This window comes from Emys orbicularis, chromosome 2 (assembly GCF_028017835.1).
Source record: "Emys orbicularis isolate rEmyOrb1 chromosome 2, rEmyOrb1.hap1, whole genome shotgun sequence".
In the NCBI taxonomy this organism is placed as follows: Eukaryota; Metazoa; Chordata; order Testudines; family Emydidae; genus Emys; species Emys orbicularis.
Window position 1 is genome coordinate 124,281,157 of NC_088684.1, and position 27,325 is coordinate 124,308,481.

Consider the following 27,325-nt stretch of genomic DNA (forward strand, 5'->3'; position numbering starts at 1 on the left):
CCAATTAGAACCCCACCCTACCGGGAGTCACCTCATGCCCAAACTGGTATAAAAAGGGAGATCCAGGACATGCTACAGATGGGTATAATCCGCCCCTCTAACAGTGCATGGGCATCTCCAGTGGTTCTAGTTCCCAAACCAGATGGGGAAATACGCTTTTGCGTGGACTACCGTAAGCTAAATGCTGTAACTCGTCCTGACAACTACCCAATGCCACGCACAGATGAGCTATTGGAGAAATTGGGACATGCCCAATTCATCTCTACCTTAGACTTAACCAAGGGGTACTGGCAAGTACCACTAGATGAACCCGCCAAGGAAAGGTCAGCCTTCGTCACCCAGGCAGGGGTGTATGAATTTAACGTGCTCCCTTTCGGGCTGTGAAATGCACCTGCCACCTTCCAAAGACTTGTAGATGGTCTCCTAGCGGGATTGGGAGAATCTGCAGTTGCCTACCTCGATGATGTGGCCATTTTTTCTGATTCATGGGCAGAACACCTGGAGCACCTGGAAAAAGTCTTCGAGCGCATCAGGCAGGCAGGACTAACTGTTAAGGCTAAAAAGTGTCAAATAGGCCAAAACAGAGTGACTTACCTGGGGCACCAGGTGGGTCAAGGAACTATAAATCCCCTACAGGCCAAAGTGGATGCTATCCAAAAGTGGCCGGTTCCAAAGTCAAAGAAACAGGTCCAATCCTTCTTAGGCTTGGCCGAATATTATAGGCGATTTGTACCACACTACAGCCAAATCGCTGCCCCACTGACAGACCTAACCAGAAAGAAACAGCCAAATGCAGTTCAGTGGACTGATGAGTGTCAAAAGGCCTTTAACCAGCTTAAGGTGACACTCATGTCTGACCCTGTGCTAAGGGCCCCAGACTTTGACAAACCGTTTCTAGTAACCACAGATGCGTCCGAGCGGGGTGTGGGAGCAGTTTTAATGCAGGAAGGACCGGATCAAGAATTCCATCCTGTCGTGTTTCTCAGCAAGAAACTGTCTGAGAGGGAAAGCCACTGGTCAATCAGCGAAAAGGAATGCTACGCCATTGTGTACGCGCTGGAAAAGCTACGCCCATATGTTTGGGGACGGCGTTTCCAACTACAAACAGACCATGCTGCGCTACAGTGGCTTCATACCGCCAAGGGGAATAACAAAAAACTTCTTCGGTGGAGTTTAGCTCTCCAAGATTTTGATTTTGAAATACAACACATTTCAGGAGCTTCTAACAAAGTGGCTGATGCACTCTCCTGGGAAAGTTTCCCAGAATCAACTGGTTGAAAATTGTTCTTGGAATGTGGGACATATTGTTAGTTTTTATATAATCAGTAGTATGTCTAAAGGTGCATGTGTCTTATTAACTCTGTTTTCTCCTAGAGCTCCAGGAAGAAATCACAGCCAGTGTGGAACCGGCTGTCCAACACTATCTGTGATTTGGAGGGTATGTCATAACTATAAAGGGAAAGGTAACAGCCCTCCTGTGTACAATACTATAAAATCCCTCCTGGCCAGAGACTCCAAAATCCTTTTACCTGTAAAGGGTTAAGAAGCTCAGGTAACCTGACTGACACCTGACCCAAAGGACCAATAAGGGGACAAGATACTTTCAAATCTTGGTGGGGGGGGGAAGGCTTTTGTTTGTGCTCTTTGTTTTTGGGGAGAGTTCGCTCTTGGGACTAAGAGGGACCAGACATCAGTCCAGGCTCTCCAAATCTTTCTGAACAAGTCTCTCATATTTCAAACTTGTAAGTACAGCCAGGCAAGGCGTGGTAGTTTTATCTTTGTTTTCTCAACTTGTAAATGTACCTTTTACTAGGGTGTTTACCTCTGTTTGCTGTAACTTTGAACCTAAGACAGAGGGGGGTCCTCTGGGCTCTTTAAGTTTGATTACCCTGTAAAGTTATTTTCCATCCTGATTTTACAGAGATGATTTTTACCTTTTTCTTTAATTAAAAGCCTTCTTTTTAAGAACCGGATTGATTTTTCCTGTTTTTTTAGATCCAAGGGGGTTGGATCTTGATCCACCAGGAGTTGGTGGGAGAGAGGAGGGGGGATGGTTATTTTCTCCTTGTTTTAAGATCCAAGGGGTTTGGATCCGTATTCACCAGGGAATTGGTGAAGAGTCTCTGAAGGCTACCTAGGGAAGGGAATTAGCACATTGGGAGTGGTGGCAGCGGACCAGATCTAAGCTGGTAGTTAAGCTTAGAAGTTCTCATGCAGGTCCCCACATCTGTACCCTAAAGTTCAGAGTGGGGAAGGAGCCTTGACAGCCTTAGACTCGCTGCGCCCTCCGCCGACCAGGAGCCCCAGAGGTAAGTGCTGCTCAGTGGAAGGCTGCACCCCAACCCCCATCCCTGAATCCCCTCCCACAGCCAGTTATCTGGCCCTGCAGATTTAAAGCATGTTAGCAGTTGCTATTTAACTTCTTCTCTTGCTGCTGGAATAGCAATTATTTCAATTAGCATTGCAATAATAAAAGAATACATATTTTTGAATGCTTCTGACTTTTCTACATGTACTATTTTACCATCCCTGTCTAATAACAGACCTATTTGGTTAGCACAAAACAAATATAATTAGGTCATGATCACCTGTACCTAGGCAACCACAAATTTTTAGTTCTATGATCATTTTATTTGTTAGAGTGAGATCTAATATAGAATTACCCATACTTTGTTTGGAAAAGGTCAGGGGTGAAAGTAAGTTAAAGGACTTACCGGTACGCCGGAGTCCTGAGCAGGGGCGTGGCTTCAACCAGAAGAGGCGTGGCCTCAATTGGAAGAGGCGGGGCATTTAAATAAAGATTTAAAGGCAGCGGGGCTCCGGCAGCAGGGAGCCCCTGGCCCTTTAAATCGCCGCCCAAGTCCCGCTGCTGGAGCCCTGGGGTAGCCGTGGCAGGGCTCCCGTGGGGATTTAAAGGGCCAGGGGCTCCGGCCGCTGTGGAGAGCCCCGCGCCCTTTAAAGTGCCGCCAGAGCCCCCGGGTAGTGGCAGCAGGGCTCCCATGGGGATTTAAAGGGCCCGGGGCTCCGGCTGCTGCAGAGGCCCTTTAAAGCGCTGCCCGAGCCCCGCTGCTGGAGCCCCAGGGTAGCGGGGGCAGGGCTCTGGCGGTGATTTAAAGGGCCAGGGCTCCCCGCAGCAGCAGGAGCCCCGGGCCCTTTAAATCGCCAGCCTGGGGAAGCCAGTCTGGTATGCCTTGCTGGTACACTGTACCATACCATACCGGTTTACTTTCACCTCTGGAAAAGGTACCTATAACGTTTAGACATTCCAAGAAAGTTTTACTAGAGGCAGCATGAGGCCTTGGAACCCAAGAGTCAAAACTCACCATTCCTTTGTCAGCAAATATGAAACCCACTGACAAAGCATTCCATTCCCCTCAAATGCTAGTCAAATAGAGCAGTGATACTCAGAACTGAGGCTTGGGAGCCAAAAGTGACTAATGTGTCTCCTGTGGCTCTTTATAGCACATAATATTGAAACACAGTGATTTAATTATTAACCAAAGCTATTTATATATATATATATATATATATATATATATATATATATATATATATATATATATATAAATGTTAAATGAACTCATGCTACTGTGGCTTTTTGGGGTAATGTTGATCACTAATTTGGCTTCTGAACCACTGAGGTTACTGTTACTGTAAGCTCAGGTGGCAGAGATCTGTGTGAAGAATCTGAAGTTCCCAACCCTGCTGATCACCCACGGGGGTGTCAATATAATACCACATTATGGGATTTCTATTTTTCGGGTTGTTTTTCTAAATCCCTAGGAAATTACACATACAAGTACTTTAAGAGAACATTAAGGATGCAAAGTCAAGCATTGAAAAAACTAGGAAATGCCAAATGCAACCTTAATGCTGCCACGTTGTGCATACACATTCTGATAGTCTTTAATTACATGATCACACACATTTTCCACAGGATCCCTGCCTCATTCAGTGCACAGGATGAATCTGCTCTGGAGATGAATCAGCTTTTGTAGTAATGGAGACTTATATAGCTAACTTCTAGTTGGTATGTTGCAGAAGTTGGAAGGTGTAGTGAATGAGGCAGGGGATTGTAGACAGAGAACTGACAGTCTCATGATTAAGGTGGTTAAATGCTACCATAAAGAACTAGATTCTATACCTGGTTGTGAGAGACAGTTCCTATTTGATGCTAAGCAAGTCACTTAAATCTAGGGTGACCGATGTCCCAATTTTATAGGGACAGTCCCAATTTTTGAGTCTTTTGCTTATATAGGCTCCTATTACCCTCTGTCCTGATTTTTCACTTGCAGTCTGGTCACCCTACTTAAACCAAACTTTTCACTCGTGGTCACTAATTGTGTGTTCCTCATTTTCTGGGTGCCTGATCTGAAACCCAGGGTCTGATTTGCAGAAATGCTGAACACTCACAGCTGCAACTGAAGTCAATGGGAGCTGTGCTTTGAACATATAAAATGTGCTATACAATGCTGTATATTTTGAAAAGTCTTGTATACTTTTGACCTCTCTGTGCCTCCAGTCTGTAACATGGGGGTAATACCCCTTCATCTCACACAGGTGTTGTGAAAATAAATGTATTATGTTTGTGATGCACTCAGATATGGTAGTAATGAGCACCACAGAAAAAACCATGCAGAAATTAATGTCTTTATTCAGAGCAATGTTTGTCTAATGTGCAGTAAATAAGGCATTCCATCACACACAACACGAAAATAAAATACGGAATAGTTTCTCCTTAATTAAGAGCAATGTTCCTTCAGTGCATTGACTGAGGCAGGGTACCTGTGGAAAAAATAGTGCGTGATTATATAATTAAACACTATCAGAATGCATACGCACATGGCTGATTTAAGGATGCACAGGCAACCTTAATTTTGGCATTTCCTAACTTTTCAATGTTTGACTGCACCTTTGAATGTTTTCAACATGTTTTTGTGTGTGTAATTATAGACAAGTTTAAACATCTCAACTGTGCACCCACGGCACTGCCCTGACTGACAGGCATACCCATCCACTACACACAGACTTATCTCTGGTCACAAAACTTCAATTCTTCGCTCTTAATTGTATAGGTATTGCCCAGACTCCAGCCTACTTAATCATACAGAGTCCATAAAAATACTACTTAATGCTTGACTAGACTATATATGGAGGGCTGTAATTTCTCATGATTCACAAACATTCCATTTGACTCCAATTATGCCAGTATTGCTGCACACAGATCCCGAGTCTTAGAATTTGCTTAGATGTAAAACATAATTGACAGGCGTCCTTGGGACCTCATGAAGCATTCAGGACTTTGATGGACCTTGCAACTGTGCCCCACTCCTTTCCAGGCTCTCCAAATGTGGAGGTTTGCTATGGGAAAGCAACTCCTGTGTGACTTTCCATCTCCTGCCTTTTCAAGATGAGGCCCACATCTGTGCCAGGCATACTTCGTAGATCAGGTAAACTAATAATGTACACATGCCTGTAGGTAGGTAGGTAGGTAGGTAGGCAGGCAGGCACACACACACATATATATATATATATAAAAAAATTGAAATTGGAGGGAAACTGAGGAGATTCCTTGCAGCCATTTGGGTGTAGCAATCTTTCTTTGTGATGCTTAGAAATAAACATACAAGGCTCGTATGCAAAACTCTTTATTTATAACAGAACAATTGACAGGAAAGTTAGCCACTTCCAATTCTTCAGGAATGTCTCCATCATTTCACAGTCATAGTGTGTAAGAGCATAGTTATTTCATGGTAACAACTATGGGAAGGAACTGAGCTGTTAAAAGGCCTCTCTGTACAGTGTAAAAAGGATTGTTGTGATGTGGGTGTAGCAGGTTCTCACTTTGCAAGTATGTTGGGCAATGTGCATCCAGTGCCATTAGGCAAAGATACAAAGTAGTTAAGAATATTAGTAGTGGGTATTAGCTATGTGCATGGGGAACACTACATCCACATTCTGTTTCAGAAATCTATCCTTTTGTTATCTATTCACTCCTTTCACTTCCCCAGTTGCCAAAAAAGTTAATACATCAAATTCTAATGGTATTGTGACACTTTCAGAGAATCTCACTTTTTCCATTTAGAATTTTTGTTTGACACGTGCACTTCAGATTACATTCAGATGCTTACATTAACCAAAATATAGTGGAAGTGTCCATAAGAACAAGGACACACTTGGAATTTGTGAAGATGCTTTGTCAATGTTTCGTTGTTAAAAAAACCCCTAATTGTTAAAGACACTGCTTTTAAAGATTGCTTTTATTCTCTAAAAATAGGTATATGGATTTTATAAACACGTATATAATCTACTTGAGACTATTTTAGAGACATTTTGTATATCACAAATTCTCATTAATTTATTATTTAAAATATTTTCTTCCAAAGTCTGAATTGAGTTAGATAAGCTAACCAATCTAATTATTGCTTTTAGCCATCATACTGCACACTACTGTGCAGAGAGGGGAAGATGAAATTGCTCTTTTGCTTTTGCGTATAGTTCTGTCTGTAGACATCTCTAGTGCAGTGCATTGGCTCTGAAGACCTTACAAGACCCTAGACAAGTCAGACACTTTAAGCTTGACTACTTGGTAAGATTAATCTTGATCATCAATTTACTTTCTTTAATCAGGGCATGTGCCTTTCAGTAGGTAGACTAATAGTTAAAGTGCTTCAGTTAAAGTAAAAAAAAAAAAAAAAAAAAAAACCCAATAGATAGAAGAGGTTTATCTGGAGAATCTGATACACTACTTACAGAATATGCACTGAAGCATCTGAAATGCTGAATGTTTCCCATGGATCAATGCAGTGCAAGCAGTTTTATGCATTATGTGCTGCAATTCCGCTAGACTGGAAATGTACAGTACTTACAAAAACACAATCCAAAAAGCAGAGACTAGTGCTGGTGGCTCTTCCTTGTCATTTTAGAAACATAAAAAATTCTGCACTACTTTTTTATAATTTAAATACATAAGTAATCTCCACTTTTATTACTTTATGACAATGACTTCAAATTTACATTATTTTAAGTACCATTGTAATAGCTCCGTGTATAATACAGATATTTGCTGAAATCTTGTCAGAAAATAAAATAAAAAATACCTTTCACTATATAAAAAAATGCTGGAAAGACAAGAACACAGAACAGGGACTTGGTACAGACTATGAATTCAGTTTTATATTAACCACAGTTAACCCAAAAATTAACAGATACACAGCGATATTCAAAAGCAGTGCAAATATCTTTGGAGGTTAGAATAAAATTATACTACAAGAACATCAGACAGGGGAAATAAAAAGGCAAGTACTTCAAGTACAAGGAACCAGTCTGCATAAGGTCCATCTTAGTGTTTATTTGAATTTCTTTTCCAAATTTTACTTCTTCCTCTGAAACACGTTGGCCAACATGGCACCTGATGTAGTCAGCTGGCCCATTTTGTTCAAAAACTTGGTCTTTGTATCTTCACTCACAAGGCTAGCAGCAATTGACATTGAGCTAGGAAAGAGTTAAGAAACTGGTTACATAAGAGAACTAAAACCCCCCAAAGAATGCTGTGGTTTGCTGTTTAATAGGCAACGTAAGTGTCTTATCAGCACATTCATGGTTTAAAAATCATGAAAGACTAGGCTGTTATGAATAGCTATGAAAAAGCCAAACCCAAGGACACACTTGGTTGACAAGTCTACATACCAAACAACAATTTCCTTCCAGCCTCCACAGTGGTAGTGTCTCTCAAGTACCATCAAAGCTTCTATATTACTTGTGCACCTCAGGGTCCAATAGCACACTCAACCCAAATGGTAGTTTTCATAGTTCCAGGAAAAAGTAGCCCTAGAGGTCCTTCAAACAGAGTCCTACTGAAGAACTTTAAAATGCATTTACATATTCTTTTGAATATCTTTAGAAGTTCTCACATTAATGTTAGCTTAATTCAATGATTACTTCTCAAGGATGAATGCCTTTGTGAAGCATCCACTTCGTCACCTTCTAGTGGAAATATAAACTCTAAGCCTTCATTTGTCCAAGTACTATACATTTGGAAGACCACATCTAATCTCAAATCAGATTCAGAAAAGCAATAAAGCCAAAACTACTGAACGTAAGAAACTGGAGTGTGGGGCAATAGGTTTTAAAAAGCCACACAGTCACACAGACACTCCTCTGGAATTTCTAATGTACTGGAGTGTTCAACTTCCCGGTAAACAGATAACTGTCACTACAGTAGAACTGTGTCACAAGACAGATCATTCCTATAAATTAGTATCACAAAAGGCAGAAGTGCTAATAAATGTGCTGCACTTCCTGTACTACATCAAGACATTTGTGGTTAAAATGTCAAGGCAAACTTTCTTTCCACCAAGGTTTACTAAAATTAAAATGGAGTCCTCATAAAGTTCAGCAGAGACTCTGACCATTTGATAATTATCCAAGTGCTTACACCATCCAAGTCCATAAAAAAATGAATTTCCTGAAATCAAACACATAGCAATCAGAAACAATACCAACATTTCAAACATCCCTGGATGTCAAGGCAGGTCAAATAAGTGAAAATTAGTTATAAATTGTTCTCCCATAAGCCAAAAAGGAAGTTACTTACTTGTAACTGAAGGTTCTTCGAGATGTGTGGTCCTATTGGTATTCCGAATGTGGGTGCACATGTGCCATGCGCCAGAGCCGGAAGGTATTCTTAGCAGTGTCAGTTGACCCACACGTGCGTCTCCTTGTGCTCTCAGCCGAGAGTATAATCGGCTGTGCGGGTTGACGCCTCTCCAGTGACCCCCTCTTACTCCCGAATAGACCAGTTCACAGCAGAGAGGATGGAGGGCGAGTATTGGGATACAAATAGGGACCACACATCTGGAAGAATCTCCAGTTACAGGTAAGTAACCTCCCTCCTCTTCTCCAAGTGATGGTCCCTACCGGTATTCCAAACATGTGTGAGTAGCGAAAGTGATTAGTGTGGAGGTGGGTGCGAGGTTGTATGAGGAAGTGCAGTCTGCAGTATGGCACAGCCCACTGCAGCATCCACAGCCGCCCCTTGGGGAATGACGTAGTGAGATATGAACATGTGTACTGAGTGCCATGTGGCTGCTCGACAGGCCAATGTGATGGTTTGCATTCGTGTAGAGTGCACTGTAACTATCAGGCGGCGGTACATCAGATAGTGTGTATCATTCGTTGATGCACCCAGAGACCCATTTGGAGATTCATTGGGAGGAGAAAGCTTGATCCGTGGACTGGTTGGCAATGGTTTCAAACAGTTTGGCTGATGCATGAAAGGTGCAGAGTCAAAACACCAACTCATGGCGGACTTTGAGGGAATGCAGCACCCTGTGTGCATGGGAGGCGTGCGGTTTGGGACAGAAAACAGGGAGGTGTATGCACTGATTAAGATGGAACTCTGACACCACTTTTGGCAGGAACTTAAGGAGTAGCTGTAAGGAAACAATCCTTATGGAATACAGTGGGGAGGGGGGGGTCAGCCATCATGGCTGCCAGTTCGCTGACCCATCTAGCTGAGGTAATGGCCACTAAGAACATGACTTTCATGGAGAGATGTGAGAGGGAGCACATTGCCACTGGCTTGAAGGGTGGTCTTGTGACGGCGGAAAGAACGAGATTAAGGTCCCACTGGGCTGTGGGCCAGAGTACTGGTGGGAAGGTATTGAGGAGACCTTTCATGAAGAGGATGGTGGTAGGGTGCATAAACACAGAGGCACCCTCCACTGGGGGTGAAAGGCACTAAGGGCTGCCAGGTAGATCTGTATAGAGCTGAGGCAAGGCCTGACATCTCAAGCTTGAGGAGGTAACTGAGAATGATAGTTATAGAGATTGTACTCAATAGATGGTGACAGCAGCGAGACCATGAGATGAATATGAATGGTCTCCATTTAACGTGGTAGCAGGCTCTGGTGGATGCCCTCTCGCTTTGTGTAAGGATGTGTCATACCAAGGTGGAGCAAGATACGTCTACCCCGATCCCCAAGCAAAAACCAGGCTGCAAAGTGAAGAGGGCCCAGGTTGGGATGCTGGACTCAGCCCCAATCTTGTGTGAGGAGATCCCTGAGTGTTCTGAGGCGGAGTAGTACTCAGTTGGAAAGTCTGAGGAAGTCTGTGAACCAAAACTGATGGGGTCAGAATGAGGCTCTGAGTATTACAGTATCTCAGTCCCATCGAACCTTGTGTGGCACTGACGGGTGGATGGGAATGGGGGAAGGCATAGCAGAGGTCACCTGTCCAGGGCAGGAGAAGAGTGTCACCCTGTGAGTCCTCCCCCCACGGCTCCCCTGGAACAATAAAGGGACAACTTGCAGTTCTCATGAGTGGCAAAGAGATCACAGCATGGGGTGCCCCATTTGAGGAAGAGGTAGTGAAAAGTGGCATTGTCCAATTCCCACTCATGGTTGAGGTAGAGAGTCCTGCTGAACACGCTGGCCAGGGAATTTTGGGTGCCCAGGAGGTACATTGCTTGGAGTTTCACATGGTGTTTGATGCACTGATTCCAAAGATGGATGGACTATGAACAGAGAGGGGGAGACTTGGCGCCATCCTGCTTGGTGATGTACACTACCGTTGCGATGGTGTTGGAGAGTAGTTGAATGTGGTGGGATCGAATGAGAAGAAACACCTGGCACGCAAAATGGACTGCCCTCAGTTCGAGCACATTGATGTGCACTCTGGCCTCTTTTGGCGTACAGACACCCTGGGCTGTGTAATTGTCTAGATGGGCCCCCTAGTCCCCAAGGAGATGTCTGTTGTGATGATGGCCTGCGGGATGGGAGAGGTGAAGGGGGTACCGAACATAACCTTGGAAGGGTTGGTCCCCCATGTGATGGAGGTCAGAACCATCTGGGGGACAGTGACTCTGGCCTCCAAATGGTCCATGTGGGGTGTGTAGATGGAGAGGATCCAGAATTGGAGGCAATATATGTGTAGATGTTTGTGTGGTGTCACGGATATAAAGGCCGCCATATATCCCAGGAGGGAGAGGCTATGGTGGACCGTGGTGTGGGTGTTGTGGTGCAGTTCCACAACTATGGCTGTCAGCGTTGTGAAGCAGTCTGCTGGAAGGAAGGCCTGTGCCGCAACTGAGTCGAGCCACGCCCCAATAAAGTTTATTGTGTAGATATGAGCACTGATTTCTCCTCATTGAGGCAGATACCTAGAGAGGTCAGGAGAGCACGAAGGGCAAGGATGGCAGAGATGAGTTCTTGTTGGAATAGTGCGAGAAGGAGCTAGCTGTCCAGGAAGGGATATACCAAGTAGCTGAGGCAGTGCATTTGAGCTGCCACAACAGCGAAGATCTTTGTGAAGACCCATGGAGCCATTGCTATGCTGAAAGCGAGGACTCAGAATTGATAGTGGTAGCATCCCACCTGGAAACGGAGAATTTTCCGGTGGGTCAGGTGAACGTTGATGTGGAAGTAGATGTCTTTCATGTCAAGGGCAGCAAACTAGGCCCCATGGGGAATCATAGGACTAGAAGTTACCTCGAGAGGTCATTTAGTCCAGTCCCCTGCACTCATGGCAGGACTAAGTATTATCTAGACCATTCCTGACAGGCGTTTGTCTAATCTGCTCTTAAAAATCTCCAATGATGGATATTCCACAACCTCCCTAAACAATTTAGTCCAGTGCTTAACCATCCTGAAAGTTAGGAAGTTTTTCCTAATGTCCAACCTAAACCTCCCTTGCTACAATTTAAGCCCATTGCTTCTAGTCCTATCCTCAGAGGTTAACAACAATTTTTCTCCCTCCTCCTTGTAACAACTATGTACTTGAAAACAGTTATGTCCCCTCTCAGTCTTCTCTTTTCCAGACTAAACAAACATTTTAAATCTTTTTCAACCTTCCCTCATAGGTCATGTTTTCTAGACTTTTAATAATTTTTGTTGCTCTTCTCTGGACTTTCTCCCATCTGTCCACATCTTTCCTGAAATGTGGCACCCAAAATAGGACACAATACTCCAGTTGAGGCCTAATCAGTATGGAGTAGAGTGGAAGAATTACTTCTCGTGTCTTGCTTGCAACACTCCTGTTAATGCTTCATTCACTCCCAGAATGATGTTTGCTTTTTTTGCAACAGTGTTACACTGCTGACTCATATTTAGCTTCTGGTCCACTATGACCCTCAGATCCCTTTCCGCAGTACTCATTCCTAAGCAGTTATTTCCTATTTTGTATGTGTGCAATTGAGTATTCCTTCCTAAATGGAGTACTTTGCATTTGTCCTTATTGAATTTCATCCTATTTACTTCAGACCATTTCGAATTTTAATTCTAACCTCCAAAGCACTTGCAACCCCTCCCAGCTTGGTATCGTCCGCAAACTTTATAAGTGTACTCTCTATGCCATTATCTAAATAATTAATGAAGATATTGAACAGAACTGGACCCAGAACTGATCCCTGTGGGACCCCACCCGTTATGCCCTTCCAGCATGACTGTGAACCACGGATTACTCTCTGGGAACAGTTTTCCAAACAGGTTGCATTTCCCTAGTTTGTTTATCAGAAGGTCATGCGAGACAGTATCAAAAGCTTTACTAAAGTCAAGATATACCAGATCTATCGCTTCCCCCTATCCTCAAGGCTTGTTACCCTGTCAAAGGCTATCAGGTTGGTTTGACACGATTTGTCCTTGACAAATCCATGCTGACTTACTTATCACCTTATCTTCTAGATGTTTGCAAATTAATTGCTTAATTATTTGCTCTGTTATCTTTCCGGGTACAGAAGTTAAGCTGACTGGTCTGAAATTTCCCGGGTTGTCCTTATTTCCCTTTTTATAGATTGGCACTAAACTTGCCCTTTTCCAGTTGTCTGGAATCTCTCCAGTCTTCCATGACTTTTCAAAGAAGGGAAGGGATAACAGATGTATGAGGAAGTATGGGAAGTAGAAGCCTCTCCCTGCGTAGGGAGGTGTCACATACTCTATGGTTCCCTTTGTGAGAAGAGCATCTGCTTCCTGTTGGAGAAGGAAGTGATGGGGGGGGGGAAGGGAGAAATGTGGGGGAAAGCAAGAAATTCTATGGAGTATCCGTGGTGGATGACCTCCGGTACCAAATGGTCCGTAGTTTTGCCCCAACTGTAGGCAAACAGGGCAAACTGGCCCCCCGAAGAGGACATGAGGCCCCACGGGTTCGCAGGTCTTGATCGACACATCAAAACTGGGAATTGCAGTGTTGGTGGGAGAGGGTTGAGGAGGTGGCCATGGCAGAGGCTGTGGGTCGCTGTTGCTGGGACTGGTGTCATCTGTATGGGGCTTCCTGTTGCTGCTGGTGTTAGGCCAGGTAGGGGCATACAGGTGGGGGAGGAACTGCTGGTGTTGCTGCTTGTGCCTTAGAGCCGTTGTATAGATTCCCAGGGATTGTAACATGGCTCTGGAGTCCTTCAACAAGTGAAGGGACTCGTTTGTCTTTGACTAAAACAACTTGTCCTCATCAAAGCAGTGGTCCGCTATAGTAGTTTGTACCGTCCAAGGAAAGCCAGATGACTGGAGCCATGAGTCCCGGTGCATTACAATGCCAGTTGCAAGGCAGTGAGAGGATGTGTCAGCCACATCAATCGCTGTTTGGAGGCCCACCTTGGCAACCAGGCACCCTTCGTCCACTAACACCTGAAATTGCTGCTGCTTGTCTGGAGGCAGCTTGTCCCTGAACTCTGCTATCTGTGGTAGTTATTAAAATTGTACTTGGCTAGCAGAGCCTGGCAATTACCAATCTGAAATTGCAGCACAGCAGAGGAACAGACCTTTCTCCCCAAAAAGTTCAATTGTTTGGCTGCTCAGTCTGGAGGGGTGTACTTGTGTGTGCGCTGGCATGCCCACTCCACCGCTGTGTGCACAACGTAAGAGCTGGGGGGGAAGGAGGGGCGTGGAAGAAGAGAAAGTCCTTAGCTGGGATGAAGTACCTTTGCTCTGCACACTTTGGTGTGGGGGTGCAGGAGGCAGCGGTGTGCACACTACCCTTACTGGTTGGAGGATTGCATCATTGATAGGGAGCACCACCCTAGATGGTCCCCGAGGCTGGAGGATGTCTGGGAGCTGGTCCTGTACCTCCTCCAGCGGTTTGCCCAGGTCCGCTGCCACAGGTCCTGATACTGCCTGTGATTGTCCACTTATTCCTCGGAGCTCGATGGTGCTGGTGGAGGAGTCTGGGCAGAGCGGGGGGAAGGCATGGTAGGGTGGATATTGCTGGTGTATGGGTTCCAGGGCGCCCAGTATGGCCAAGGGATGGGCCCCAAGGGGTGTGGTGAGCCCCACAGATACCGGTACCAAACCCTTGCTGCTGGGTTGTATGCTGGTGGATAAGGCGGCCAGGGACACAAGTCCGAGCTGTGCCGAGACCCTAGGGAAAAGGAGGGTTCCGGCTCTGAGAATTTCTCCAATTCCAAAGGCGGCTCTGGCAGCAGTGCAACCAGTGAGCCGTGGTGCAGTGCCAACAGAGGCCTGTCCGGCAGAAGCAGTTTGTTTGCTGGAGAGGGTGGTTAGGGCAGCACCAGTTCCTCCATCAGGAGAAGGAGCTGCAAGCGGCTGGGAGTCCGAGTGCCCTTGGAGACGCCAGAACACACAGGCGGTGTCTGTGGCGCTGTCTGGTATGGAGGTGGCAGCAGGACGGGTGATACTCCCACTCCAGGTGGGCAGGTATAGGGATGACCGTAGGTACCTCCATCCGTGGAAGCTTGGACACCAGTGCGGCTGAGTCAACATGCGACATCTCACCTGACCTGGTTCGGAGAGGAAACAATGCGCTTAGGAGCAGCCCTCAACGGGGACCTGCTCTTATGTCCATGAGAGTGCTTCTTATTCTCATGCATGGGCTTCTCCTTGACCACCAGTACTGGGGCGTGTAGAGTGCTGGGAGGAGTACTCACCACCAGTACGGACATAGCACTGACAGTTCCGGATCCAAGTGAGCACGTGGCCTCATGGCTTCCTCCATTAGATGTTTTTGGAGGCGAAACTCCTCAGTCTGAGGTGGGAAAGATTTACAAATCGTGCAACGCGCTGCAATGTGAGCCTCCCTGAGACAATACAGACACTGCTGGTGCTCACTGCTCATGAAGAATGAGCATGGACAAGAAACAGTTTTTAAACCCCGGAGCACGGAGCAGTCCCGAGAGGGTGGGGGGAGGGAAAAGCTTACCCCAGATGGGGTTTTGCTATCACTAACTACAACGACTATATACAACTATCTATGCTACCCACCAAAAAACAAAACAAAAGCACAACTACAAGAATGATAATCAAACTAGTGAAGTCACTCTCTTAGTTAAAAGACTAACAGTGTGAAGGAACAGGGGTTCTGACTCAGGCCATGCAGCAGTAAGAGGGAAGTGGAGAGGCGTCGACCTGTACAGTCTATTATACTCTCAGCTGGGAGTATGAGGGGAGGCACGATGCACATGCAGGTCAACGGAGACTGCTAAGAAAACCTTCTGGTGCATGGCGCATATGTACACCCACGTTTGGAATACATATATGGACCATCATTCGAAGAAGAATATTCTTTACCTGGAGCAGAGGGGCACTCAAAGAGGAGACATTACATTCTTTCCTTTCTCCATAAAGGAACAAAAATCCATGCAAGTACTTTACATCTCATCCTCACTTGCTTGAATACAGAAATGCATTTTTAAATGATAAAATTATCACTTACGCCATAAAAGCTAGTTTATTATACATAACATGTTCACTTTACTATTGCAGCATCCTATCAACCCTTTCTTTTGATCTTTTTTTCTTCTAGCTATTGAGTCTTGCTATTATCCTAGACTAAGTGCTGGGACAGGGATTGCCTTATTTATATGTTTGTACAGTGCCTGTTACAATAGGGCCTTGACCCATGACTAGGGCCTCTACATACATAAATACGCTCAATATGCTGTAGGAATACTTTGAAAAACGTATTTGCCATAAAATGAAACATCAAATAGTCTCAAAATTATTCTTAAACTTTATTCTATTTAATATTATTCTATAAACTTAACATTTCCCAATGTCCAATTCTGCATTTGAGCCCCTAAATCTGTATTTGGATGTCTAGATGTCCATTTAAGAACACAAGTTTGAAACCTGGGCTCACAATGTGTCTCTCTTTAGTCAGCATATGACAAAAATCACCTTCTTACATAATGGCTCTGCATATATTGTGCTGATCTGACACTGATGAAGCGAATTTAGCATAATTTCATGATTTATAACCTTGCAAAAGTGAAAAGTTATCTAAAAAAATCTCTTTGGCAACAGTCTCAAACTTTAATATTAGGAAAGTATTTAATATATTTTAAATGGCCATTTAATGATATTTAGCAGTCTGAAAACATGGAGAGCCATGTGACCAGTCAGCTCTGTGGATCAGCAGCTATCTGTAGATCCGTCTGGGAACCACTGGTAGCATACTTTGCTTTTAGCTTAGCTGCTCTAAGGAAACTGTATTGTAAAGATGCAAGCTGGATTTCATAGTCAAATCAAAGGGATACTGATTATCAAAGAAGGGGATAATGATTATATAAAGAATCAAAACTTTTACTTAATACCAGCTATTCAAGAACTAGAAGTCACTTCAACCTATGTTATACAAGTCTATCCCAGAAAAAGCTGCTTTAGACGGGAAAGTAGTGTATTCCACGCATTAACAGTGAAAGGAAATGCACTGGGGGCTAGCTTCAGAAGAGGAAGAAAGCCAGGGGCTGGGAGACAGCAAAAGAAAACCAGTCTTAAACTGAGGGATATCGGGCCCTATGCTACACAGTGAACTAATCAATACGCACTGAAAGACATTTTATTTTCATTCTGAAAGTCTTGTATGAAAACCAAGGTTTAGGGAAACATCAGAACTTTAGAGACACAAAATGGGTGATGTAATATCTTCTGTTGGTGAGAGAGACAAGCTTACACAGAGCTCTTCACATCTGGAAAACGTACTCAGTGTCACAGCTTAAGACAATGTCAGTTTCTGGAATACTTTAGAACTTAGAACAAGTTCAGAATTGGGAACATTAAAGTTCAGATTTTCACAGATAACATTCTTATATTATTATAACCCAGACAGGTGGAAACATTTAAAAACAAGTACACCTCTACCCCGATATAACACTGTCCTTGGGAGCCAAAAAATCTTACCGCGTTATAGGTGAAACCGCGTTATATTGAACTTACTTTGATCCACCAGAGTGCGCAGCCCTGCCCCCTCGGAGCACTGCTTTATTGCGTTATATCCGAATTTCTATTATATCTGGTCGCGTTATATAGGGGTAGAGGTGTATATCTAAGAAATATGTCTAGTATTACCAAGTTTAAATAGTTAAATGTGTTGATCAGGTGAGAAACCTTATAATTTGGTTCAAAGGTCTGAGGGGTTTTTTTTAATCATAACAGCTTAAAAGCCAGTAGTTTATGTTATTAAATGATGTAGCCATGCAACTGTTCTTCTGTTTGATCATAAAAATATAATTCATTACACAGAAAAGTAGTGTTTAAACATTAACTTGACTGAGGTCTACATATATTACATGCAATACAGTACTCCCTTCAATTTATGGTGAGGCTTCGGGCCAAAACATTCAGAAAATCCGTTCATATTACTGTGCACTTTGTAAAATCACTTTTTAAAAGTTGGTCACTTAAGATCAAACTCTTTTGTCATATATTAAAATGAGTTGAAGAAAAACTATCTATAAACAGCTTTAGGATTTACAATACTTCATATGTTTTGTTTTTAAATCACAAAAGCATATTCCTTTTGTGATCTCAGAATCTCTCTAATCAACATTTCTAATACAAGATGAAAATATGGTGAGCCATAATAAATAAATGTCTACAACTGATTTTGATTCATTTTATTTTTTGTAAATGTATTTGGATAGAGTGGTCCTTGCATCACGTTCCTAAACACTGGTAACTTGATTGTCTTTTGGTTACATTTTTATAAAGGATTTAAATGTATTTTTTAAAAAAACCACTTAAGGGGTATCTAAAGTTTCTAATAAAATGACCAAGTTTTGATTGGGCTTTAGGAGGACCGAGAAGTTTGTGTGGACATATCTTAAGTCATAAAATATTTTCTATCAAATTTCGACACATTTTTGAAAAAATATTGCAACAAAAATCTAGTACTGAAAAGATAGAAAAAAGGGAAGGTTAAACAAAGGAAACAAGCGTGACACGTTGTGAAGACTTCTCTTTTTCAATCTTACTTCTCAGTAGTTAGCATTCAAGAAGGAAATTAATTGGATGCAGCGTCACTGATGCACGCGTAATACTTATATTTGTATCCATGCTGCACAGGAAGTACTCAATGTGGTATCAAAATGTTTTCTTCAGTCGTAAAATGTTACATTTTGATTCAAGTTTTTTGCTACTATGGTGCTGTTTACTAATTTGTTTTTAAAACTTCAGTTAATCTAAAACCACCATTAGACTAAAGCTCCAGAGAGATAAAACAGTATGTCTTATTCAAAACCAACCCTGTCCACTTAGAGAGATACTTAGTAGAAGAGAACACATTATCATCCCCAAAAGTAACTCCTCTGTTCAATTAAAAAGAGCAGCCCATCAATGTTTCTAACTGAAGAGAGTTGCTTCTGACTTAAGGCCAACTCTCTCATCTTCCCAAAGGAACCTAGGCTATGTTTACATTGCATCGGCACAGTCTGCAGGAGTGAGAGTTGCACAGCACACCAAAATGTTGTGCTCTAACTGCCCTTTGTGGCTGCTGCTGGCACAAGCTAAAAGGTACAGAGGGCACAGAGTGAAGAGAAACCCCTGGTAGAGTGCTCATTTGCAAAACAGGTGCTTCTCATTGTGAAATGAAGTTAGGACTGGCTGAATGGGGGTAACCATCATGTTTATGGTTTTCAAAATCTACTAAGGAGGTCTGTGGCAGACTGTGTTGGGGCCAAGCTAAGCCCTCTTATCACAGGTGCTGCAACCAACACTTATAATGGTGCATGAACTCTAGGAATGAATCACTAGCAAAGAGCTACTGTTTAAAATGCTTTATAGCCAGGCCCACAGCTTCTCCTCCTAGTCCTACCCAAAAAAGACACCAGGGATATCTCTGAATGTATCCACTTTATTCTTTGTCTTTTCAGTTTCGCATTCTTCTCCAGTCAAAGTTTTTGTCACCTCTGCCTTCCTTATCTTTTCTCTGATCTATTTTTTTGTTATGTTGCTCTGCTCCTCCTAGCCCTTCACTCCAAGTGCTTTCCCGTCCCTCCTGTCTGGTTTTCTACTACTTTTTCTGAAACAGGAGAATGTGCCTGAGGCTTTAACCACAATAACTAGTGCTTTGTCACCAAAGCAGAATAATGACTACTTCCCTCTCCCTTGCTGCTTTGTTGCCTGTTGTGTTGCTCCTCTACACTCTGCTACTCTTCACAAGCAAATGAACATTAAGATCACTGAAGAACGACAGTACTTTGAATTATTTCACTTCATGCCTGGCTCTCCCTCCCCCCAATTCTGCTGATTTCACCCAGAGGAATGGGAAGAGATGGAGGTAGTGAAGGGGTACAATGAAAGGTGAAGAGTGCACAGTGAAATAAAGCTCTGAAAGGCTACTTCCTTGTGTAAGCAGGGGAATGGTCCCGCTATTGTGGGGAACTTTCCTGGCTTCTGCACTACTCTGGTGAAATGGGCTAACGAAAGGATCTGAGTCCTCACTCCCACTCTCTTTACCCAGAGGCCTCCCTGCCCTTGAGGGCTCCCCTTCCACTCTCCTGTCTGGCAGAGTCCTCGTAACCCCAACAAGGCTGGGCCCAGGATTCCTGGGGGGCTCCACCCCCAACCCTGCTGTGGTCACCTAGGACAGGGGCTAGGGTGTCCCCACTCCGGGGTACTCTCTCTGCACTGGGCACCTCCCTGAGCCACTGATTATTCCATACAATTTAAAACAAATACAAGTTGTTTAATTAACAATTAATCTAAAGAAAAGAATAAGGAAAAATGGGAGAGGTTAAAGGAAAACACATCACCCCGCTCTGTGGCAGGGAACATCACAAACAGTGTCTCTGGACATCAGGGCACTTCGCAGTCTGTTCCTTGTAGGCCCCAGATTTCCTTCTCAGGCCCTGGCTGTGCTGCAGGGATGCTGCGGGTTGGACACTTGCAATGGTGGTGGCCACACACCTCCGGGCTTTGAGTGGTGGGACCCTTCTTCCCAGCGTCAGCCCCCCGTCAGGTTAAGGTCTCCATCCCGGTCTGGCCTGCAAGGGCCCTTGTCTGGAGGTGTCTTTCTGTGCTGGGCCCTTTGCCCAAGGTCCCCCCTTGGCTGGCCCCACTTGCTCACCACGCCTGGCTCTGTGGCTGCAGCTCTGCTCCCAGCACAGGATCTGCTCTCCCTGGGCTGCGTCTCTGGCTCTGTGGCTGCAGCTCTGCTCCCAGCACAGGATCTGCTCTCCCTGGGCTGCGTCTCTGGCTCTGCTTGGGCCCCTGCTTTCTCCTTAGCTCGGCCCCACTCAGTCTGACCCAGGCAATTCCAACTCACACGGAGGACGGGACCCACCCTGGCCTCCTGTCATGCTGATTAGCCTGCCCGCCCTGTCAATCAGGCTGACCTGGAGCATTGGCCTCTCGCCATTGTTCCTGGGGACTGTCAGTCTCAGGGTCCTGATTTCCCATTGACCCCTCCCCTTTCAGTGCTGGGAGCTAGCCAACCAAAACACCCCCACTGAATGTTAGTAAGGGGCAACAGTCCCCTTACACTTGGTTTCAGTTTACTAATGTAGTGTGGCACATGGCAGGTTTGAGCCTAGAAAATATACTGGTTACTAGCCCAATATGATCTCTCCCATCTTTAGCCATATTGTTAGGAAAGCAAAAAAAGTACAAAAATGTAAATGCTGCTTTCTTTCTGCAAAGATTATAAAGTCTTTGAATTTCTTCTCCCTCATAAGAGGTATCTATGACTAGCCAGAATCAATTCACTTTTCATACACTACGACCGAGAAAAAAGTTGGCTTAGAACCTAGGCATTGTTTTAACTCTCCGTGGACTCAAAGTCAAGTCTTCAAGTGTTGGTCTGATGCTAACCTCTGCAGGATTTGTTCAATTCTCGTTATATGATCTATTCACTATCAGCTACAAACAGTGCACAATATCGTAAGCACTAATAGCAATGTCCCAGGGGCTATACCAGATGTGTTTGAAGCCTATTCTCCTCCACATCAAAAATAGTTCTATTCAACAACATACACTGACAAACTCTCAAATCACTTTGAAAATTAGGATAGACGGAATCAAGCCTTGTCACCTTGAGAAGTAGTTTTACCAACATTTTACAGATAGGGCGAGAGAGAGGTTAAGTGACTTGCTCAGAGTCACACTGAAAATCAGTGTCAGAGCTGGGAACTGACTCCCAAATCTCTTTCTTTGCCATTTGACTATTTTCTCTTTATAAGCCTTTCCAGCCAATACCGCTGAATTCCCACAACTTAAAGAGTCTCATTTACTATGCTGAAAAAGTTATTCAGTCCTGAAAATAGTCATTGACAATGTTCAAAAGTATTTCTTCCAGTAGCCAGTTAGCATCTATGCCTTATTAGACACAGGACAATATTTCAATTATTGCTTCTGATGGGTCAGAAGCATAAGAACAAAACAACATGCGAAAACAAGAACTTCATTTCCACCAAGTAGATGAAAGTGCACTGCCCTACATTTTATATTGGATACGCAACAACCACAACCTGAGTTTGGACAAAGTTCCTGAAATCTGCTTCTAAATATAGATCATGTCAAAACAGGATTCACAGGTGCAAGCCTTGGACTAGAGAACAGCAGCATTCAGGAAGACACCCGCAAAATTCTTTGACCATTATTAAAAAACAAACAAACAAACAAACAAAAAAACAGAAGGGCTGGTGTCCTTCACCCTTCCCCAAAAAGCAGTGGATGCCTTACCCTTGTGGTTCTTGGACAGTCTTGTTTTCCACTTTCTGTTCACACTCCTTTATCATGGAGCTTAAAATAACCTAAAATCACCAAAGAGGAAAATAAGATTTGAAAGGTATGTTCTTCTAACATTAATATTTCTGGTTAAAACTAAACCAAAAAACCTCTAACTCTAGCATAAACTAAGGAAGAGCTAGAATCTTAAAGGGTGCATTATATTTTCAAGCACCTCTAAAACGCAAATAACGAATGACACTGTTCTCTGGTTACAAGCATCAAGACTATTCAGAATGTTTCAAGGAAGACATTTTTATTTAGATAGTTACTGTGTTCAAAGATGCCTTTCTTGTAATGAATCAAAGCACAACCACTCTAGTTAATTTTTCATCTTTGACCATAGCTGTACTTCATTTTTCAATGCAACATTTATAAAAAAATTACATTTCTTTTCTACAGATTAATCTTTATAATTAATTTGCATCTGCCCTCTTGTTTTTGGCTTATAGTGTTAACCCTTAAAGTTATCGTTAGAGGTGTTTTGTACCAAAGTAAAGATGACAAAAGTTGAGATGGTATCCTGTGCTACAGTTCTTTTATTGAAAGGAAGTGTTATTGTAAGCTGGTGCATCATTACAATAGTGTCTGCAAGTGTTGCTATAAATTGAGGCATGTGAGCACCTCCTTTAAAAATTCTTATTTTAGAGGTTTACAGATAATCTTTAAGACTGAATGTGGAAAAAAGTAGTCTGATGTTTCTGTATTTCTAAAGTGAGGAAACATTCTTAATGTGCGTGTGTGCGCGCGCAAATGTTAGGCATTGAATGTGGCTGATTGAAAAGGAGTCAGTTTTAGCAGAGATCCTGTGTTCTGGAATTAAGCATACAACACATTTGCCACAGAATACAAATGAAAGCTGAAACACTAAAGTATTGTCTTTAACATAATAGAAAAACTGCAGTTGGAACAGTTATGCAAATCAGTAACAATGCATGGATTGACATTAAAAAACGTATCTTATAATCTAGTGCACAAACTAATCACCTGAAGCTTTCACTGGCTCATGGCTTGGCAGAAAGCCAAGGACTTTCCTTGATTCACTTCTTGGTTCCTATTGAGTTAATCATAAAGCCTCAGACATAGCCAAAGCCTGATGAAATCATTCAATCTTCCTAAAGAATGAATGATAAAATATGCAGCAATAAGGTGCCTGCATCAAAAGAGTCACCATCGCTACCAATATCATTGTTGGCAGTCTCAGAGAGCTTAAGGATAAAACAGGGCTGGAGATTGACACAAAATTTACTAAAGTTCTGAGAGCTATGTTATCTCAGGAGATCCACACCATTGGGAGCATACACGAGTGTCAGAGGTCGTGGCACCATTAGGAAAGGAGCAATCATTGGGGCCACATCCACACATAGATCCAGCCCTCAACTGTGGTGTGAAGTTATATGCAGGACTGAGGTTCTGGTTGACTTCCATTATTTTGAACATACTAGTGTTGGAGGACTACTAAATATGAAAGTATGAATGTGCAGAGGCAATATACTCAGAACTCCAATTAAAAGGTAAGCAGGCTTCCTATCTTGAACAAAAAAGTGTATTCAAATTTCTAAATTGTACCAATTATAAGTTATATAAGTAAAAGAACAAAATCTTAAATGTATTCGGATCTATAAATATATAAAAGAGCACCTAGCCAGGACTCCATATGCTTTCCAGAATAGGAAACCCCTCACTAAATATGTGATCAGTAGCCTCGTCCCACTTTCTCCAGCCTTAATACTTTGAATGACCACAATTGCCATGGTATCGGCTAAGGAGAGAGGCATGGGTTAATGCAGCAAGGACCTAAACATTTTAGGATTTTATAGGTAAAACCACTGCAGATCCTTTCTCAAGAGATTGATTCATAACTAACCCCATGGTGGAGAGCTGATTACTTACATAAACATAAGAACAGATACTGGGTCGGACCATTGGTCCATCTGGTCTAATATCCCGTCTTGACAGATGCCAGATGCTTCAGAGAGAATGAACAGAATAGGGCAATTTATCCTCTACTGAAACCTCAATCTGGGACAGTTCCTCAGATATGCCACCTAAAAAGAATGGCTTTTCACATCCTATGCAGTGAAGACTGAAAAGAATTTGTTTAGCTTCTCTGCAATAACCTTGTTTCCCTGGAGTACCCCTTTAGCATCTCAATCGCCAGTAGCCCCATTAGCTGTTTTGCAGGCTTCCTGCTTCTGATGCACTTAATTTTTTTTTTTAAATGCTAGTTTCTCTTTTGCTCTTCCAATTCTTGTTTGGTCTGCCTAATCATATTTTTACACTTGACTTGCCAGAGTTTATGTTCCTTCAGTAGGATTTCACTTCCAATTTTTAAAAGGTATTTTATCTCTAACCACCTCGTTTACTCTGTTGTTTAGCCACGGTGGCATCATTTTTGGCCCTTTTTTAAAAATTTGGGGTATACATAAAGTTTGAGCCTCTATTATGGTGTTTTTAAAAAGTTTTCATGCAGCTTGCAGCCATTTCACTCTTGTGATTGTTCATTTTAATTTTTGTTTAACTAGCCTCCTTATTGTTGTGTAGTTCCCCTTTTTGAAGTTAAATGCTACTGTGGTGGGAATCTTTGGTATTCCCCGCCCCAAGGATGTTAAATTTAATTACATTATTACTGAGCGGTTCAGCTATATTCATCTCTTGGACCAGATCCTGTACTCCTTTTAGGACTAAATCAAGAATTGCCTCTCCCCTTGTGGGTTCCAGGACTAGCTGCTCCATCCAGCAATCATTAATGGTGTCTTGAAATTTTATCTCTGCATCCAATCATGAGGTAAAATGTCAATATGGGGATAGTAAATCCAGTAATCGGGGATTTCAACTGTTTTTGTAATCTCTCTCATCTCCCTGAGCATTTCACCATCACCATCCTGGTCAGGTGGTTGCAAGAATATTCCTACTGCTATACTCTTATTATTCATAGAGATTCTTTGGTACTGTTTGATTAATTTAAGATTTTTTTTCTATATCTGACTCTATGCTTTCTTTCGCAAATAGTAGTGCCACCCACCAGTATGGTGGGATTATTATCTATCGTTCTGATATATTTTGTACCCTAGTATTACCATGTCCCATTGATCATCATTCCATCAAATTTCTGTGATGCCTATTATATCAATATCCTCAGGCACTCAAGTTCCCCCATCTTAGTATTTAAACTTCTTGCATTTGTATACTAACACTTATTAAATTTGTCAATATTTAGTTGTCTGAAGTAGAGGACTTCTTTCCCAAAACAAGTAGGGAAGAAAAATACATGTAAATAGAGTGTCATGTGGCAACTTTAGGAATTTCAGAATCAGAGACATTTCTCAGACACTGCCTAAAACCAAGTGGAACTGGCCCACAGCTCATCTGGCATTATGACACAGGATTGAATACAAGCCTTTTAGACAATCTGAACAGAGCGTGATTCACTCCTGAACTTGTTCCTAAATGCCACAAGCAATCTGACAGCCAAATGGTTCTGTCCAATCCAGATAATAACTCAATATTATCAAACTCAGGAAGTCTAATTATGCCTAGGGAAATTTGAGAGATTTTGGGAAGACTGAGTGGGTATGCGGGCCTACTAACATGGATCAGAGTCTACACTAGAGGAAAGACCAAATCTGTGTTCACCCTTGAAAAATAAAGCATTTGATATTATCCATCAAAGCAAACATCTGCCGTGGGATGGAGCATGACAACCGATTTTAGAAACCCTGTTTCTTGGAAATATACCAACGTATGCTGACTTTGGAGCTCATGACTTCATCTAGCAGACAAAAGCAACTCTTGCAGACCAAAATGAATGTACTATTGTCAAAGACATGCCCTTGTGATCCAACGGATCACACTGGTGTCTGAAGTGGTATGTTGGACAACATGGCCAGAGTTGATAGAAAGCCAAGTCATTGACGAGCAGGTCTCAAGATCAAATTGCTCCAAGTTATGACATACTAATATGAATCTGAATTCTTTAGTCTTTTCCAGATCGTGAGAACCAAATTTGTGTACACAAGTTCTTTAGCTTCAATTTAAGGCCTCTTATTCAACCTACTAAAGCCCTAAACCTTACACATTCTGTAAACTAATACATAAACCTAAACAAAACTAATTGGTTCCACTATATGCAATGCACAATCTTTTACCTTAATCCTAGATACGTTCCTCATAAAGTTACTTTTTCAGATAATATAAGCCATTACTGAATATGATAAAATGGTTGAGAGGAAATGAAACTAGACAACTTTCATCTGCTGCAGCTTTTTAATTTATCTTTACTTTTTGTAGACACTCCCTACAATCATTCAACTCATTCTGTGCATACACTGACTGACCCATGCCAGATCTCCAAGAGCACTTGGGGTAAGGGAAGTGCAACTCTTGTCACCTCTGACTGATGTTCAGATTGTTACTGTCACTCCTGACTCACCCTTCCGAAGTCAGTCAGAGTCAGATTCCTTCCTTCTAAAGCTAGAAAGTCCCCCCATCTTAATATTCTTCACTGCCAATTCTATTTCTTATATAAGATGCACATTTTATTGACCATGAACCAAAACCAGAAAAAGATACACCAAAGTTTATTAATATACAAATACAGCCAGGAGCAGGGTTTATATTATTAAGTATTGAAGAACAGGCCTAAAACTCCTACAGAATAGAGTCTCCTGGGATTCCCGCAGGGTTGAATTATGTTGCAATTTAAGCCCATTGCTTCTTCTCCTATCCTCAGAGGTTAAGAACAATAACACTGGTCTACAATTTTTGAGAAGTCGTCTGCTTCAGAGATAAAATGTGCTATTTATTATGTATTTTGATGTGCTGAATTCAAATATGACAATTAAAACAACTGATTGGCTACTGTTTCTAAGATATTTAAGTTTTTACATTTTGTCTATGTATATTGTGTAGATAGTAGAGTTTTAATCATAAATTGTAAACCTAGGTCTTCTCATGTGTTTATGGTTGCTTTACATGATAATATTTCACCTGTTCTGTTTATGTAACACTTTAAAAATCAGCAAAAGGGTTATATAAATAAAATTTATTATGAAACAAAAGGCAAAAAGCTATTCTGTACATAGTTTAGTCCTATTCAGTGTCTACTCGGCGCTTCTTGGCTTGTCTCTTGTATTCATTAAATGGAGCATCTCTTGTCACTGTCCAGCAATAGTCTGCAAGCATTGATGGGCTCCATTTGCCCTGATAGCGTTTCTCCATTGTTGCAATGTCCTGGTGAAATCGCTCGCCGTGCTCGTCGCTCACTGCTCTGCAGTTCGGTGGAAAAAAATCTAGATGAGAGTGCAAAAAATGTATCTTTAGTGACATGTTGCAACCAAGGCTTTTGTATGCCTTGAGGAGGTTTTCCACCAACAACC

At 42.6% G+C, this 27,325-nt stretch overlaps 1 protein-coding gene across 1 annotated transcript in view; it reads right to left on the reverse strand.

Moving 5' to 3' along the window:
• Positions 1–7,025: 7,025 nt before the first annotated feature.
• The window catches only part of RELCH (RAB11 binding and LisH domain, coiled-coil and HEAT repeat containing), a 124,693-nt gene continuing 104,393 nt past the window's right edge, over positions 7,026–27,325 (reverse strand). Inside the window, exons 28-29 of the mRNA XM_065398797.1 lie at positions 21,903–21,973; positions 7,026–7,494 (exon numbers count right to left, since the gene is read on the reverse strand). Of these exons, the coding sequence (XP_065254869.1) occupies positions 7,374–7,494; positions 21,903–21,973 (192 nt within the window). The 3' untranslated portion in view covers positions 7,026–7,373. The remainder of the gene's footprint in view (positions 7,495–21,902; positions 21,974–27,325) is intronic.